This window comes from Haemaphysalis longicornis, unplaced genomic scaffold, assembly GCF_048455015.1.
Source record: "Haemaphysalis longicornis isolate Haplotype H1 unplaced genomic scaffold, Haemaphysalis longicornis Haplotype H1 scaffold_8, whole genome shotgun sequence".
Classification (NCBI taxonomy): Eukaryota; Metazoa; Arthropoda; class Arachnida; order Ixodida; family Ixodidae; genus Haemaphysalis; species Haemaphysalis longicornis.
In genome coordinates this window covers 106,991,192-107,008,478 of record NW_027526445.1, presented here as the reverse complement: position 1 = coordinate 107,008,478, position 17,287 = coordinate 106,991,192, and the positions used below count along the sequence as shown (strand labels likewise).

Sequence of the window (17,287 nt, the reverse complement as noted above, 5' to 3'; positions counted from 1 at the left end):
CGAGAAGGAGAGGGGATTTTGGAGAAAGAATAGTAGACGGAGTAATGTCGAAATGCTGGCGAAGCCCTCATAAAAATGGTTAACATTGAATTACTGTTTGTTCAAGAATGTAAGAAGAGGTGACAATAGACTGTCTACAGACTGTCTACAGACTTTCTAGAAACAACCTTGAAACTCTCCTTCAACCATTGGTCAGTGTGTTTAAGTTGAAATATTCATGTAAATTTTATGAAGAATGTGTGTGTACACTTTCTACTGAAAGTTTAGCGTAAACTTTCTAGTGAGGCGCTGTTGCTAATCAAAGTGTTTTTGACGATACACTCAAACTGCCATGCATCCTAGAAACAATTACAGTGTACTCTTAGATAGCCCCACATAAGGCATGCACACTGTTAAGAAAGGGTGGGTGAGTCTCTCTGTTAAAGGGGTAACTGCGACGTACCGTACGTCATACCTTTGCTACAGGGTTGTTTCAAAGGCTTCCCGAAGGCCTTCGAACCAATTTTCTATTGAGTGCCTTATTTTAAAAACATAGGAAGAACTTCTAACTGAGCGTTTCAACTGCCAGTTGAAAGTTGCCGTGTAGCACAGGTATTAATCTTGTGATGCTACCAGCGTGTCACGAACACGTCAAGGGACATTTTTTAGCACTAAGAGGACCGCTTCCTACATGTTTAACTTGCGGTAAAAGTATTCGCTCTTGTAAAAACTGATTATTTGTAGGCCGTCCTGTCAATTGCTCACGAGTAGAGCTTAATTGAGTGTCATTATTCTCGCAATGGCGAAGCGCGCACGGGCACAAGAAAATAACGGGGCGAGCTTGGGTTAACCGGGTTTTTGGAGGGATACATCCTTATTAGTCACGTAGGACACATTCACACCCGCCTCTTCCTCCAATGTAACAGCACAACCCCAACGTCAGAAACATCCCACAGCCAAAACGACACAACCTAAACAAACACGTCATTGGAATCATATATTCATCTTTAACGCACTTCACACACACACACACACACACACACACACACGCACACAACCACACTAACGCGCACACACGCACACACATGCCCCACACACACATACATACACACCCGCGCACACACACAGGCACACAGACTCACACGCACACACGCCCCACACACATACACACTCAAGCGAGCACACACACAGGCACACAGACACACACGCACACTCACACGCACGCACGCACGCACACGGGCATGGGCACACGCACGCACACGCACACGTACACACGCGCGCACACACACATACACACACACGCACACACACACATACACATTTTTTCACCACTTTCTTTGACTCAAAAGATTCATTTGTTTCTATGACCCACCCCACCCTCCTCTTTGCTTTCTGAGGTTTTCTTGACTACCAACCCCTATTTTCTGTATTATTTCACCGAGCCCCTCATTTCCCATTTTCTGATTGGCTACATGCTTAGCGAGGGCCTCTGTTCTGGCAGTCTTGGTGCCAAAGGTAGCTTCAGAGGGTTCAACGCTGGTCGACCACTCTCGACATGTCGTAGACACTCGAGTCACGGCCCGGGGGTTACAAAGAAGGTCCCCTTCACCCCCAGTAGTCGGAGTGGCGCTGGCTACCACCCCAAGTGCAGGAAACAAACAAAAATGCCTTAACATAAGTACCCGAGAAGGTGGTGGGGAAACAGCCCCGCGGTAGCGTAGTGGTTATCGCACCAGACCTGTGTTCTGGAGGTCGTGGGTTTGGATCCCACCCGGTGGGAATTTTTTCACCACTTTCTTTCTGACTCAAAAAATTCTTCATCTGTTTCTATGACCTACCACACCCTCATCTTTTGCTTTCCGAGGTTTTCTTGACTGCCAACCCTTATTGTCTCTCTCTCGCTCTCAGAGAGAGAGAGAGAAATGCCGGCAGTCTACAACGCCACAGAAGGCATAGGGGAATGGTTAGACAATTTTTTACCGTTACTGACGTTACATTATTTTTTTAATTACCTACGTAAGAAAGAAAGAAAGAAAAACACGCACCCAGAGTGGGGACCGGGGTTCGGTCCCCACTCTGGGTGCGTGTTTTTCTTTTTTTCTTTCTTACGTAGGTAATTAAAAAAAATAATGTAACGTCACTAAGGGTAAAAAAATTGTCTAACCATCCCCCTATGCCTTCTTTGGCGTTGTAGACTACCGGCATTTCTTTCTATATTTCCTAACGAGCCCCTCATTTCCAAACCCTATATATATATATATATATATATATATATATCAAAGTTGCAGTCAATATTGCCAGTGCTGTTTGGCGATTTAGCAGTGTTTTATAGTGCCGAATGAAGCATGATTGCCTTTTTTTTTATGCAGACATAAATAATTGAAAATTCAAGTCGAGAAAAAATGCGCCGTTTCCGGAAAAAACGGCGCATTTTTTCTCGACTTGAATTTTCAATTATTTATGCCTGCATAAAAAAAAGGCAATCATGCTTCATTCGGCACTATAAAACACTGCTAAATCGCCAAACAGCACTGGCAATATTGACTGCAACTTTGATATGTGTCCTTACGGAATCCCTCGTCCCGTACGTCTCTGTTCTATATATATATATATATATATATATATATATATATATATATATATATATATATATATATAAGGGTTCGGAGTCACAAATGGCTCTTAAAGCAAAATTTCAACGCGAGAGAAAGTGGAGAAAAAATGCCCGCCGGGTGGCATCCGAACCCACGACCCACGAGGTCGTGGTTTCGGATCCCAATCGACGGGCATTTTTTCTGCGCTTTCTGTCTTTCAAAATTCTTCATATTTTTCAATCACCTACCGCATTCGCCCTTTTGCTTTCCGAGGCATTCTTGGCGGCCAACCCTTATTTCTGTCTTAATTAAACGATCACCTCATTTCGCATTATGATTCGCTACATGCATAGCGAGGGCCTCTATACTGGCAGTCTTGGTGCCATAGGTAGCTTCAGAAGGTTCAACGCCGGTTGACCACCCTCGACATGTCGTAGAAACTCGAGCCACGGCCCGGGGGTTAAACAGGAGGTCCCCTTCACCCCGAGTAGTCAGAGTGGCGCTGGCTACCACGCCCAAGCGCAGGAAACAAAAGTACCTTAACATAAATACCCGTGAAAGTGGAGGGGAAACTGCCACGCCGGTAGCGTAGTGGTCGTCGCACCAGACGTGTTCTAGAGGTCATGTGTTCGGATCCCACCCGGCGGGCATTTTTTCTGTCTTTCAAAATTCTTCACATGTTTTAATGACCTATCGCATTGAAGAAGCACTTCGTGATATTTGAAACTGAAGTGAACATGGTATGAGGCCCTGAAATAATCAGCAAAAATTTCACTACGCTTGCGCACCTCTGAAGCATTTTGATTCGTGGTAACGTGTTTTTTTTTTTTTTTGTATGCGCAATTTTTATCAAGCCCGCTGCTTGAGATAACGGGTTGGTTTTTCTTAACGCCTAATGCCAAAGGGAGTTTTGCCGGTTGGGGAAGAAATAAATTTCCGTGGTTTCTTTCATCTGGTGCCCCTTATTTTTGGCTCTATGGCTTCCGTAACATTTCTTTGTATTTATGTAGATTTTGAAGCTGCATCGATATTCACGTATATTTACTCAGTACAGAACAGATGTATAAAAAGTGGCAAGGTGATATAAATGTGCAAATTATTCACAGTTTTTGCAATTAAATCATAATAATATATATTTATTTACAATCTGTTCGCACTTTGCTTTTGGACCATCACCTTATTATAGACATTTACTGGCTAGTATGTTCAAGTATTAAGCGGCATACTGCATTATTATGTGCCTGTTTTAGTAATCAAAAACTGCGGGAACGAAGGCAGTACTAAACTCTCACTCTCACCTTAAAGGGACACTGAAGTGAATTTGTCAAGCTCCCGTTTTTGCTTGCACTGCGTAGAGTGGCTCAAATTAGCACACTTTTCATCGTTTATCCGGTTGACAAATCGGTAATTATTTTACAAAGCGCGATAGAAGAAAAAACTCCCCCCACCTCCCCGAAGGGGATCGTACGGAAATGCGAATGCATTGGGTGCACCGATGAGTGCGTTGCGGCAAGCAGTGACGGAGAGAGGCGTGCGCTCCACTGCATTTATATACATTTTCCGAGCGCAGCGAGCGGAGAGAGGGTACGCGGAGAGGAGAGAGAGACCCGCGCAACACGCCCGCCCCGCGCACGAGCTCTCTTTCCCGCCGAGCTCCGCGATGCGAGCGCCCTCACACGCCCGAGCGCGCTCCTCCTCTCCACTCACTCTCCGCTACTCCGCCCGAGCTCCGCGATGCGAGCGCCCTCACACACCCGAGCGCGCTCCTCCTCTCCTCTTGCACTCCGCTACTCCCACCCGAGCTACCACCTGCTCCGGTTGCTAGGCGCGCCACAGCTGTTGCTAGGGGCGAGGAGGAGCGCGGAGAGATAACACCTGCGGGCGCACGCCGACGGAGCACGACAACCCCCGACTAAGAAATGCATTCGCATTTACGACGACGACGACGACGAAGGCAGAACTACGAGGCGCGCGCTCACATGCGCTCGCGCTGGAGGAATGCAGGCGCACGCCGGCCAACGGAGCAAGACAACCCCCGGCTAATAAATGCATTCGCATTTAAAACTACCATGCGCGGTTTGCGGCGGCCGCACCAACTAAGGCTGTGAGGTTGGGAGGAGGGGGCACTGTGATTGGACGATGCCCAAGGTTATAAATAAAAAAAGTTTCGGTTTCGGTTTCGGTTCTGTAAAACACAACCGATGGCGTTGTTGGATGGGCATTCTCAATATCTCAGTAATCATTGTACCGCGCTTCTGCCATGTTGTCGGCTGTAAAATGCATAAGATAAGCCTCCCATGACGGCTTGGAATCGTAGCATTCACTAGCCGAGGCCTACGCAGTGCATAAACGCCCTCCGCGTCCCCGCAGACGCTCAAATGCCATTCGCTTTTCCCCCATATTTGGAGCTTGCCTCACTCAGGACTGTATCGTAAAAAGCGTGTTCGCACCAGGCTAAGGGTCTGTTGATTCTGGCCTGTGCCCACTGCCCGCAAGCAGTCGGTGCTTATGGCAACAGCAAGCCAACGAGAACTCGCTAGCGCGCCACTGCCAGCCTGCGCGCGTTCTGTGAACTAGTTCGTGGAGCAATGAACGTTGCGGCCCAAAAAAAGGTGAACTCGGTATAGAAAACCTCGGCGGAAAACGAAAAAGTTAACTAATAAAAAAAAAGCACGTACCCGCGGGGATTCGAACTTGTGACTTGCAAAACACTTGCGAGGACATACCTAGCGCGCCAGAACACTCGGCAACAGGCGAGCGCTGCCGACTTTGGAAATAAAAGATATATAATCTATAACCAGTTTCCACTTTTATTTAGTTTTAGCATTCCAAGCAGCTTAGGTGACTATTTGTTGTTTTGCTTTCGTCCAGTAAGCATCCCCCAAGTTTCCACAATATCTCACGTCTAGCAATTGCATTTCTTAGACGGAAAAGCGTTCGCAGATGCGTAGTCGGGCTGCTGGCCGCTGTGCTTGTTCGCCCAGCGCAAAAAAGTGCTTCCCGCACCCTAGTTTTACGCCGTACGGTAAAAATATCAGCTGATTTTATTTCCTTTGCACCTATATTGACTTCGCTGACTCTTCTCCCGCCTTCAAGAGGCCTTATATTTTCGTACTGGCGTACCAGTCAGCGAAGCGTCGCATGTGCGTTTGTGCAGCGCTTGTGTGAAGCGACCTTGACTTGGAGCTAGATACAGTGTACAAACTAACCAAGTAAAGAAAGGCACATTCTTCCATTCACAAACGTGTCCTGGCTTCGTTTCAACTGAGCGAACGAATTGCCACGTCCCGTCGGCGAGCGGCGGACGAAACGCTGGCCCGACTGACTCTGTCTGAAGGCCGGGGAGCCGTGCAGTAGCGCAGCCCATTGCGAGCTCGGCTCCTCCCGACGTCACACGAAAACGCCACAGAAAATGGGCGAGCGTAAAGAGAGGAGGACAGCATTTTCGAATTAATTTTTCTACTAAATAAAATCGCGTAAACGCGCCCAGAGTGGTCGAAACATGGCCTGGGAACCCCGGACTACAATTTGCGCTAGTAATCCCGCAATGTTTACATATCACTTCAGTGTCCCTTTAAACGAGTTTCCTATAAAATGTTTAACTATGTAGCGGTTATATTGCTATTACTGGACCGGCTTATGTCGAATACCTGGGCATGCTAGAATAAACTCTGAAAAATTTTGAGCCCTACCATGCCAATGAGTGCGTCCATTCTTGTTTAAATTATTACCGAATTTGTTTTTGTTAAAATGTGTGTTCGCCTACTAAGTTTTGAATAGCAGTCTTGCTATTTTGTTTTCATTTTGGATCTTGTTTTTTTATCATTGCTAATCACGCTTCCAACATCGCTAATTTCGCTTTGCCTTTTCAGCGACTATAACTTGAACATTATACTTCTTGGTGACATGGCAGTCGGAAAATCGTCCCTAATGCTTAGGTTCACGGTAAGTGTTTCTGCACCGTTCTGCATACTCAATAGATGTTACATTGCTTGGATGAGTTTGCTTGTGCGCTTTATATGGCCCTGTATGTGGGAAGTTGTCCTCCATAGCGCACTAATTAGTGACAATCCTACAAAAAACACACTGTCAAGGTTGCCGAAAGACGAACAAGGAAAGACAATGATGTGGGCTTTGAAGCAGCATAATGCGCTATCAGAGCATTTGGGATAGACAACACAAAAGATGTTGGTAGGGTCAAAAACTACCCCATTAACCGAGTATTCATTGAAAATAAATGGCTCAATCACCCTACACACGTTTTCATAGAAGTAATACATGAAATGCAGCAACATCTTTGCAGGATGATCGAAGTTATGCCCCGCCAAAACTGGAAAGGAGGGTCCTGGTTCCGTTTATTACGAAGAGGTACACTATGGAAATAAAGAGAAATATTATGTCCAACTGATGGCAATAAACTTCCAAAATAATATCTAGCCGAGTTAAGAGGTGATCCACCGAAGGCGGCCTAATTAAACACGAGATGGCTTTCACACACCGCATATTGCCGCAGTGCTGCTAAATTGTACACGTTATGACGCATGGTCCTTATCGTATTGCGATTCCGCCACTTGGTCACGCGGCCTGGTGCCTGCGCTCTAAACAGCAAAGAAGATATGTTGGCGGAGCGGGGTCAACGTTTGGCCCTGATTTTGTATGCTTGTGCTTTGTGGCGTGCTGTTTCCTCGAGCAAGTAAGTAACAAAGAGAAGAAAAATCCTCATTCGCAGTGGCGCAACCACCAATATTTTAAATGCAGAGCATTTCAGTAACTCACGATGTCACCCGCGTTGTCTCGTGGTAGTCCGCACCCCTCCCCCTACACTATATAAAAGAAAATACTATCCGGCGCCAGGTTTCGATCCCTCGACCCTGCGGGCGGAACGCAATGTGTATGGTGCTCTACCGACTGCGCCACAAAGCCGACACAAAACGCGACGCTATGAACGCGCCTTATATCGTTGACTCATTCAAATTACTGCTGACGAGCGCTCTCTCGTCAGCAGTTGCCACAAGTGCAACTACATTAACGTAACGCAAACTACTTAACGCGTGCGCCCCCGGAAATGCTCTGCATTTGATCGTGCCCCTCGCGAGGGGGATGTTTATACAGGAACTCCTACTTCTAGCGGACTCCTGGCGCCCTCTTTCTGCCATTGTAGAGACTATGAGGCGGTCTTCGAAGGGCGCCAAATTTGAATTCTACAAAATCGATTTTTTAGATTAGGACAGTTGGCAAAGAGTGCGGCCTTCCAGGCACCGCGGCGCGGGCCGGTGCTGCCGCCGACCAGGCGGTGGCGCTGCGGTAGCGTTGAGATCGGTCTCGGCGCGTCGTCTGCTACTCCTTGCTTGGAAAGGCACCGGTGAACGACCACCGCACACCGTTAATGTTCTTCTTCGACATGCGAAATCCAACTTCGCTCTTCTCTTACGCGTTAGTGACAAGAGCTTTACATTTTTGTCGACATTATGACGAGAAAAAGGCTGTACTTAAGAAAAAAAGGCAAGGCAAACACTGTCCAGGCCGCTTGTATTCGGCTGCTTCCCGTTCCATATATTGCAATCATCTGGCTAAATAATTTCCGACCCCTTCTTTACAACTGAGGCGTTCTGGCTACGGCAAACTTTATTTCTCATTCATGGCTCGTCAGCCGAGCGGGGCTTCTTCCTTCCCTGGGATGACACGTTTCCTTATTTCGGGTGTGTTATGCTCCGATGCTACCACAGTTAAAAAGCTAGCCTCCGCTCAAACAATCTTCGTTTGGTTTCTTATCTTATCGTGGTTTTTACATGTAAATTTTAAATAAGTGTGTAAAAACAACAGGCGGAAAAAAACCGACAGGCAGGAAGGAGGATTGGCTACTTATGGAATTCCTGGGAGAGTTCTGACACCGAAACACCCCCCTTCTGCCTACGTCGATTTTCAAAAGTATACGATGATGATGATGATGATGATGACGATGATGATGATGATGATGACAATGTCGATTATAATAATAATAATACTTTCGGAACACAACTAGCACGTGTACAAAAATGCTTTCACATTCACTACATCATAACGACTGCTTAGATGTCGCCGGAAGATTTTTCTTTTTTCCCTGTACAGCATATCAGAGGTGTTGGTATTCAACTTTGTGGTTTCATCGGCTCGGTGGCCATGGTTTTAACTTGCAGAATAAAAGCGCTCTCTTCATTTTTGTTGCCATCCTTTTCTATTAAAGGTTGTCTCTCTCTCTCTGTTGCCGACGTGCCACCGCGTGCGCGAGACTGATGACTGTCAGTTTCGCTACTAATTTGTAGGTTAGAAGCGTACGAACAATCGTATTTTTGACTGATTATAAGGTTTGATGCACTGACGCTACACTGGATGTGAGGCTCACTGTAGTTGAGGGCTCCGGATTATTTTTCTACCGCCTGAGGATCTTTAACGTGCCTCGAAATCTGGAACACGTGAACGTTTTCGCTTATCGCCTCCATCAGAAAGTGGCCACCCCTGCTGGAAATCAAACCCGCGCCCTTGGTCCCAGCAGCACAACGCCTTAACCACTGAGACACCACGGCGGTTAACCATCTATACCCGGGGAATACAGACCCTTGGAATGGGTTGAACGTATTTCGGGCAATCGAGAGTACCCCGTGTAAATTTCATAATCACAGTTTGAGGATGGGTTAGAGGATGGCAAGAATAATTACAAGGGTTACAGTTGCAAGGGAGTAACAATTTGTTGTAACGCCAGGGGAAAATGCGGCAGCGCAGAGTGTTTTAAGCGTAAGCTCATTAGCCTAGGTACAAACCCAGAAATTAAAATACCAGGTAGCGTCACTCGTCCTTCAAGCTCAGCCAAGTTCAAGCAAACGCATCGTGCGGTTTGGCGGCTGCGGTGGCAGCGCCACGGACCAGGATTCGGTCGCCGCCCAACGAATTCGTGACGCCGACGTGGCCTCCTTGCGAGAGAGAGAGGGAGAGAGAGAACATATATTGCCCAGCCACCGACCTAAGTCCGGGTCAGCTAAACGATGGAGTCTGAGGCGTCACTGTCTTCAAAGTAGTCCAGATTTTCTTTGGAAATCTTCTGGACATAAAGGCAGAGAGCCTCTTGGGCGGCCCGAACGTCTGTACCGGGCGGGGTAGCGAGAGGTGGACGTCTCTTTTGTCGCGGCAGATCAGTACTTAGAAATGCGCTTTGTAGAGGACAAATTCGAAACGACAGGCCATTGAAGCGTCGCTTCACGTCGTCCCCACCTTTGCGTGGGTTTAACCAATTTTTTAACATTGGCGTTCCTGATAGCTTGCTGAATATCTTTGTGGATACAGGATTGACTGGAAGGTGCGGTTGATGGTGGTAGAAGAAAAGGGGTTGAAATAAATTTATGGTTACCAAGAGGGTGCATATTCGCAATGTCGGATCAGAACATAAGGGTGAGTCCCGGTATTCTTGTTGTTTTGTTGAGGAACTTGTAATAGCCGTTGTCGATTGCGGTTTCAGTTCTTACAGTCGTGAGCAAAGCTAACCTTTGCTTTCTCGGGCTGCGAGATGAAGTTAAAATTTTGCAGAAATTTGACAATAAATTCACCAAATAAAATAGCATAAGCTCCAAACAGGTTCTCAAAGAAGCGGTAAACCCGTCCATTATACATATTTTAGATTAATCAATTTTAAATATCCATGTTGCAACCAAAAACACCAGATAAATAACCTGTAAACACAAAAAATGTCATCCAAAGGACACCACAGAAAGTACAACTTTACTCAATTTTCTAGTTTCACATGCACATACCTGTTTTTACACATATATTATACCAATTTACGTGGAATGATTGTTTCCCATTTACAAGTCATACAGTAGTACGCACGGGTTGGAGCGTTTTTATTGATTTCTGTTCATGTGTGTTTTTTTCCTGGCCCCGAAATAAATTGTCAGCAGCGATAACTAAAATTCTCGCTATGTCCACCCGCCGCCCAAGCAATAATTAGTTATGCCTGAAGAAAACCGGTCGTAAGTGTCGGAAAAGGACCAGAATAAAAAAGTCTGCTGAGTATCTCATAAACCTCCCTTACGGCGCCCTTTTAGAGGAACCCTTCGTCGAGAAACATAGCCTCCTGCAAACGAGGCAAGCATGTGACGCACACATTCACCTGCGGCGTGTTGGCAAAAAATTGGCTCTAGCAGCAATTGGGAATTACACCCCTGTGCCACCATTTTCGAAGCGCTGACATCACCCAGCGCCATGAGGGGCCGGTCTTCGTACATAATTTCAGGATTAACATCGCAGCAGTTATTTGATCATGGTTCGCAGTACTGGCGCGGATGAAGTTCCATTACATACTGTTTTTCACAGTATCATCCCCTTACGTTCACGTGTAACTCACTTTTCACCGTTTGGTGCAATTTGGCGAGCGGCGCCAAACTGTAGCCGCAGTGTTCTGCGGCGTTCTACGCGCGTACGTAATGCTGTGGTAGCTGCGCTAGCCCCATCTTGTACCGGCTACTCTGGTGAGCGGGCGTACCCGGGACTCCATAAGAGCGGTGTGTGTGTGTGTATGGATAGCTTTGCGTGCACAAAGGGCTTCATTGTTTACAGCTGTATCAGTCTCTCGCGAACTACGTACGAACTCATCAACCTCAGCTGAGCCATTATCGTACTCTGCATAGTTTGCCTGCTAAATGCGCACTTAAAGTAGGTCGGGAGCAACCTTAAGTGGAGTCTAATTTTCGGGCCGATAAGTTCGCCAAAAGGCGCCTTTCAGCGTAAGGTAGGTTTTTGACATGGATTAAGGCGTCGAGGAAGTCGGAAAGGAATAATTATACTTTGGTTTTGTAATTCAATTTTAATTTCAATTTCTATTTTTTTTTCAACACACTCGACTGTTCCCCAGATAAAAGCTACTAGAGGGGTCGCGAAGACGTTGCATGGTTCAGTTAAGAGCGCTGGAAGCAACACCTAGTATTGAAAAAGAAGCACAGTTGTTGGACTGCATAATATACAATATGCTTAAAAATCCTTAGATATACATACCACAAAATGATAGAAGTGTGCACTTCAAGAAAGAAAAAACAAACAAGAAAAGGCTCCTGTGTTTCTGCAGCCACCCCTTACCATAGGGGCTTCCCGTGCAAGCCGGCTGAACTTCCCAAGAATTGTAGTCCCACACAAGGGCCGAGCGCCATGCCGGGTAGTCGCTTGTACCTATTTTACCGGTAGGTTCGCGGCGCCACCAATGCACACGAATGTACATGGTGCCTTCCACAGCCATGGTGGACGCTCACTCCCAACTGCCTGCGGCAGGACATCACGCCAAACTCTTTCACCCCCGCAATGGCGCAACGCGGCAGAAGGCCGGGGCCCCGCAAGATGAGCAAAGGTCAGGGGCCCCTCGCAAGAGTAAAGGCAGCTTTCCAGGCGTGGCTTCCCCTTTCAACGGTCAGCACTCGACCAAAGACTCCTGTACCCGTTAAAGAAACCGGTGGGTGTGCGGCGGTACCAGGATTCGAACCCGGTACCTCCCGCATACGAGGCGAATGCTGTACATCTGAGCCATCGCTGCTTTTTTTATTACCGTTTTTCGAACACACTACAAGTCAAGGATAGATTAAAAACCGTCTCCCATGCTTTGGCTGACAGAAAAACTTAAAATAAACATCAAAAGTACACAGTTCTTCCAAAACTGGCACCCATTCGTGGTCAGGGTCTTGTAGCTTGTGGATCTCGTACAGCATGGTTATACTTTGTGCAAAGTACTTGCTCATAGTGAGCGCTTCAGGATCAGCATGGCGTACGGCCATCCTCGACCTCCAAATGGCATGCAGGCCTAGGGCCATGGTACGATCGTACGGCACACTGCTGTCACTTTGTACAGACAGAAAACGTATACCATCTCGTGAAACGGACATGTCTTTCTTTAAAGTCCTTTGCAAGACATCCCAGAAAAAAATGGCGTCCGAGCACTCCGTGAAAACATGCTCAACTGTTTCTGGCTTTCCACATAATGTGCAATATGTTGACCAGGGAACAAACAATCCTTTTTCTTTCATCCAAATTTGAACAGGGAGGGTGTTGATGTGTAACTTAAAGAAAAATGTTTTCACGGGCGCTGGAAGAGCCATTTTCTTTACACGAGATAAAACATCCTGACCAAGAACAGAGCTGTATAACGATCGATACAGGGGTACCAGGAATAGCATTTCCTTCAAATTCTTGGTGAGCGTCTTCCTCGATACGGTTGTTAGGTACTCGAGGGAAAACCGCACAGAAAGACACTTGCCCGAGTCCACTACCTCCTTCATGTAGCCTTTGATTGTTCCACATCTTTCAGTCGCAGAGAAGACAATAAACATGGGCAATGACATGGCTAGTGATCTTTGCATGAAAGTTCGTAGAAAGGGTTCTTGCGAGTCTCGTAAAAACAAAAAACGGTTGACAAGCTGTCTGACATAAGCCGACACCACCTTCCCTCACCCGCCGAAAGAGATTAGTTCTACTACAGCGCTCCCACAACGATGACCACATGGAGACAGCAAACACACGATGTATTCTTTGAACATGAACTCCACAACCAGGAAGGACTTGTAACACGTACCACAGTTTGGCTAAAAGAAAAAGATTGCAGACTGTGGCACGAGCAACAACCGACAATGCGCGACCGCCCCACTTTGTTGTCTTTTCACGCAACCTTGCTGTTTCCCCTTCCCAGTACTCGTCGTTTTGTTCGTACTGGCCCAAAGGTACCCCCAGATAGCGCACCGGCGTGCGCGACTACACCACGTTTTCAAACACACAAGGTGCCGCTTCCCACTCCCCATGAAAAAAAACCGCACATTTCGACCAGTTAACAGAACTATTCGTCACATGAAAAAATCCTTGGTTATCCTTATCGCTTTGCTAATACTTTCCTAGTCTTCACAGAAAACAGCTACGTCGTCAGCGTATGTAAGCAGTTTCACCTCACCCGAGTGAAAACGAAAGCCGCGCAAATCAGTGTCGTGAATTATTTTTAAACAAAAGGGTTCCAAAAACATACAAAATAACAGAGGGGACGCAGGGCATCCCTGCCTGACAGAAGACAAGATGGGTATACTTTGTGTGACATTTTTGTTGACAATTAATTTTGTTGATCATTCACTGTACGCCATGCGTACTCCCTCCTTCACAACCTCACCCACATTTACATGTTCCAGAACGCAAAACAAAATATCGTGACACACTCTGTCAAAGGCTTTTTCATAGTCGATTTGAAGCATGGCAACTCTGTCACAAAATAAATCACAACATTGCAACACGCTACGCGCGACGTGAACATTAGTTAGTATACTTCTGCCCCGTATACCGCACGTCTGGTGCGGGCCCACTACATCTCTTATTACTCCCTGCAGCCTTCGAGCAATTATTTTCATTAGTACTTTCTAATCCGTATTAGCCAAGGTTATTGACCTAAAACCAGTAACAGATTGGCGTTTCATTCTGTCTTCAGAATTTGGGATTAACACAGTGTGTGTTCGCACAAAGGAGGTTGCAGTACTTGCGTTTGATAGGCTTCACTAAAAACCAGAAAAAAAGGGGCCACAATCTCTATAAACTTCTTGTAGAACGCTGCACCTAAACCGTCAGGGCGCGGAGATTTTCCCCCTTTTAAATTCCTTACTGCTCCCTCGACTTCGGCTAACGTTATGGACTCGTCTAATCTCTTTTTTATATCATCATCTAAACGGGGCACGAATTGAAGAAAGTCTTTTTTGAATTCATCAACTTACGGTGCAGCGTACCTAAACAGCTGCTGGTAATGTTCCACAAAGGATTTTTCGATTCGCACTTTATCCCGCGTAAGTTCACCACGCCACAGGATTTCCTCGATTGCGTTCCTTTTTGCATAGCTTGCCTCGTCACTCAGCGACCTTTTCGTGTGGGCTTCCCCGGATGAAAACTTCTCAGCCCTTGCCCGAATGGTTGCCCCCCGATATCTCTGTTTGTCTATCACCTCTAACTTATTTTTTTTATTGTCCTTATATCATCGCGAAACAGGCCTGGGCTTTCGCACTGAAGCTTCAGTAACTGCTGTAAATTACCTTTTAGCTTGTTTTCTCTTTCCCTCTCTAGCCGTTTGTCTGCAGTTCCTCATTCTATTATTACACACATTTTCCATTCTGGTTTACATAGTTCCCAATTGGCACCCCAGTTCATGTGTTCTGCGTTCTGGTATTTGCGTAAATCTTCTTGCACTGTTTGGGTGAAGTTCTTGTCGTCCAATAACTGCGAGTTCAGTTTCCATAATTCCCAACTGAACTTTTTGGAATTGTCCCTCTTCTTTCCCTACAAAAACGATACCAAACAGTGATCGCTAAATGAGACATCGTCAACGCAGTAGCTTCCGCACAGTGACGCTATTTCAAACGAAACATAAACGCTATCAAGTAGCGCGTGACTTGCGCCTTGAAAGTGCGTGAACCTCAGTGCGCTACTGCTTGCCGTGCAATGCGCGACATTTGCGAGCTCGTTATCTTCAAGCAAGTCGCCAAGAACCTTTGCACTCTGATCGCTTGCTCGATGTGGCCCGTTTCTATCGCTTGACTCACAAACACAGTTAAAATTCCTGCGTAAAAAAATGCTTCCTTCGTATTTTAACCATGTAGAAATTCTTTCGAAGAATAATTCACTCTTTCTCGAACCACATTTGGGGCGTATATACAAAGCACACGAAATTCAAAACCGCAATAGCTATAATCACAAATCACCAGCCTGCACGTTTCACACGAAACAACATTTTTGACATCAATCCCAATACCATTCCTAACAAAAAGGCAGCACCCCCCCCCCCCTCCCCCGGAGTTCCTACGCCATGACTAACCCATACGCTAAAGCGGCTATTAAAGGTTCTTACCATGGTCTCAGTGCAGTCTTCACTTTCAATTTTCGTTTCTTGGGTGACCAAGATATCGATTTCTTTTTCATCAACCAATCTTTTAAGCTGACACTGCTTTCGCCGAGCTCCCAGACCCCGTACGTTTAAAGTGGCAAAGCGTAGCGGTCTTTCAAGCTTTGCCATTATTTATTGTGAAAACTGCGCCGGGAGCAAGGTAGCAAAAAAGGGTGAACGAACCGATGGTTGCAGAAACGATGAACCAGGAAGGTCTGCTGGGCGTAGTTTGCTGATTAAAGTTGCGCCTCTTATTTTAAAGCGTCTTTTCAGTGCACTGCAACGCCGTTCCCGTCCCCTCATCACTCTGCTGTCGGACTAAGTCACTGAGGGTTTCACCTTGGATCTGTCAGGAGGGATGCTGGACTTGGGTTTTAGCGTTGACCGTCGACCTTGGGGTGCGGCTTTTGCCGGCGGCTCCTCCGTGCCCAGTTCACCGATGCCTTCGTCATTCGCGGCGGCCTACATTGCACGCTTCGCGCTGCGTTGAAGGACCCCGCTTCCGCGGTTTCCATCTCGTCCGCCTCAGCGTGGCTAGGTGTGCCGTCCGCCTCACTCCCGCGTTGGGCCGCGGAAGCGTTGTCGGTAGACTCCGGTTCTTCCTGGGCCACTGTAATTTCCTTTGGCGTAATGTCTTCCGGAATTAAGGCCGGTGCCGGCACGGGGGGCGTGTCCTTCACCACCTCTTCGCCCGCCCCTTTCGCCGCGTCCTCGGCGTCTTCAGCGTCCATGATGTATTCGGCTGTCCTATCTTCCGTTTGCCGCTCAGCGACGTTGGCATAGGTGCGCACACATTGGCTCTCGTCGTGGCCGAAGCGACGACAGAGAGCACACCGCGGCACCCGGAACTCACGTCGAATGTGGCCGCTCCGGTGACAACGCAGGCAAAGCGGCTCGCGCCCTGGCACGACGACAAGCGCGTTCTCGCCAGCTACTCGTACCTGGTGCGGGATGTCGTCGACGCTTACGCCTGCCTTGAGCCGAAGAGTAACCAGACGCGTTGTCGAGGCTTGCACGGTGCAGCCCGGCACGCGCCAGCGGTCTCTGGCTACTTCCGTGACTTTTCCGTAGGGCCCCAGGGCGCGTCGCACTTCGTCATCGGGGACGTGGTGCAGAACCCAGTGGAGCTTGAAGCGGACGTCCTGGTTGCTCACGTCCATGAGGAGGCACCGCTTACCTTTTACCTGAAGTTCGGAGGCAGCAACCAACTTCTTAGCTCCACTGGGGTCATTGAAGGTCACCGCCCATATATGGTTCAACTGGTATGCCCCCAAAGCGATACGGGGAGCAGTTCCAGTCGAACCAACGTGTCGCGGAAGTCCTCGACTTTGTACGGTTTCCCTTTCACGTCGGCGTGCAGAAAAATAGTGTTCAGGGTAGATGGTCCAGACGGGAAATGGAGCAAAATGACTTGAATTCCTGGCTTGCACTGTTTATCAAACATTGACCTGTTACCGCGGGCCGAACGGCCCGCTGAAGCAGCTCCTTGGACGGAGCTCGCCATCCTGCGTCCGCACTGCGCAGAATCCACAAGCAGAATCCTCTGAGGCATCGCTGCGGACAACATAATACAAGACAACATAATACGCCATAACAAATAAAACAATAAAACGAAAAGGAGGATAATACAACGACCACAACCCCTCCACTTTCGTTGCACTACGACCTGATACACTACGCCGTTGACAATTAAGCTAAGGTAAGCGAACGACACCGCAAAAGCACGGCGTCACGTGTAAAGCAAACGTTAAGATGTAATGGATGGTCCACTTTGCATTATGCATACACGGAACAAAGTACG

The 17,287-nt window shown here is 47.3% G+C and overlaps 2 protein-coding genes across 2 annotated transcripts in view; one reads left to right on the top strand and one right to left on the bottom strand.

Moving 5' to 3' along the window:
* Window positions 1-17,287, bottom strand: part of LOC144150269 (ras-related protein Rab-1B-like) — a 203,188-nt gene that overhangs the window by 145,341 nt on the left and 40,560 nt on the right. The gene's annotated exons all lie outside the window — the stretch shown is intronic.
* LOC144149682 (ras-related protein Rab-1A-like) overlaps window positions 1-17,287 on the top strand; it is a 70,422-nt gene that overhangs the window by 43,714 nt on the left and 9,421 nt on the right. Inside the window, exon 8 of the mRNA XM_077681335.1 lies at window positions 6,446-6,518. Within this exon, the coding sequence (XP_077537461.1) occupies window positions 6,446-6,518 (73 nt within the window). The remainder of the gene's footprint in view (window positions 1-6,445; window positions 6,519-17,287) is intronic.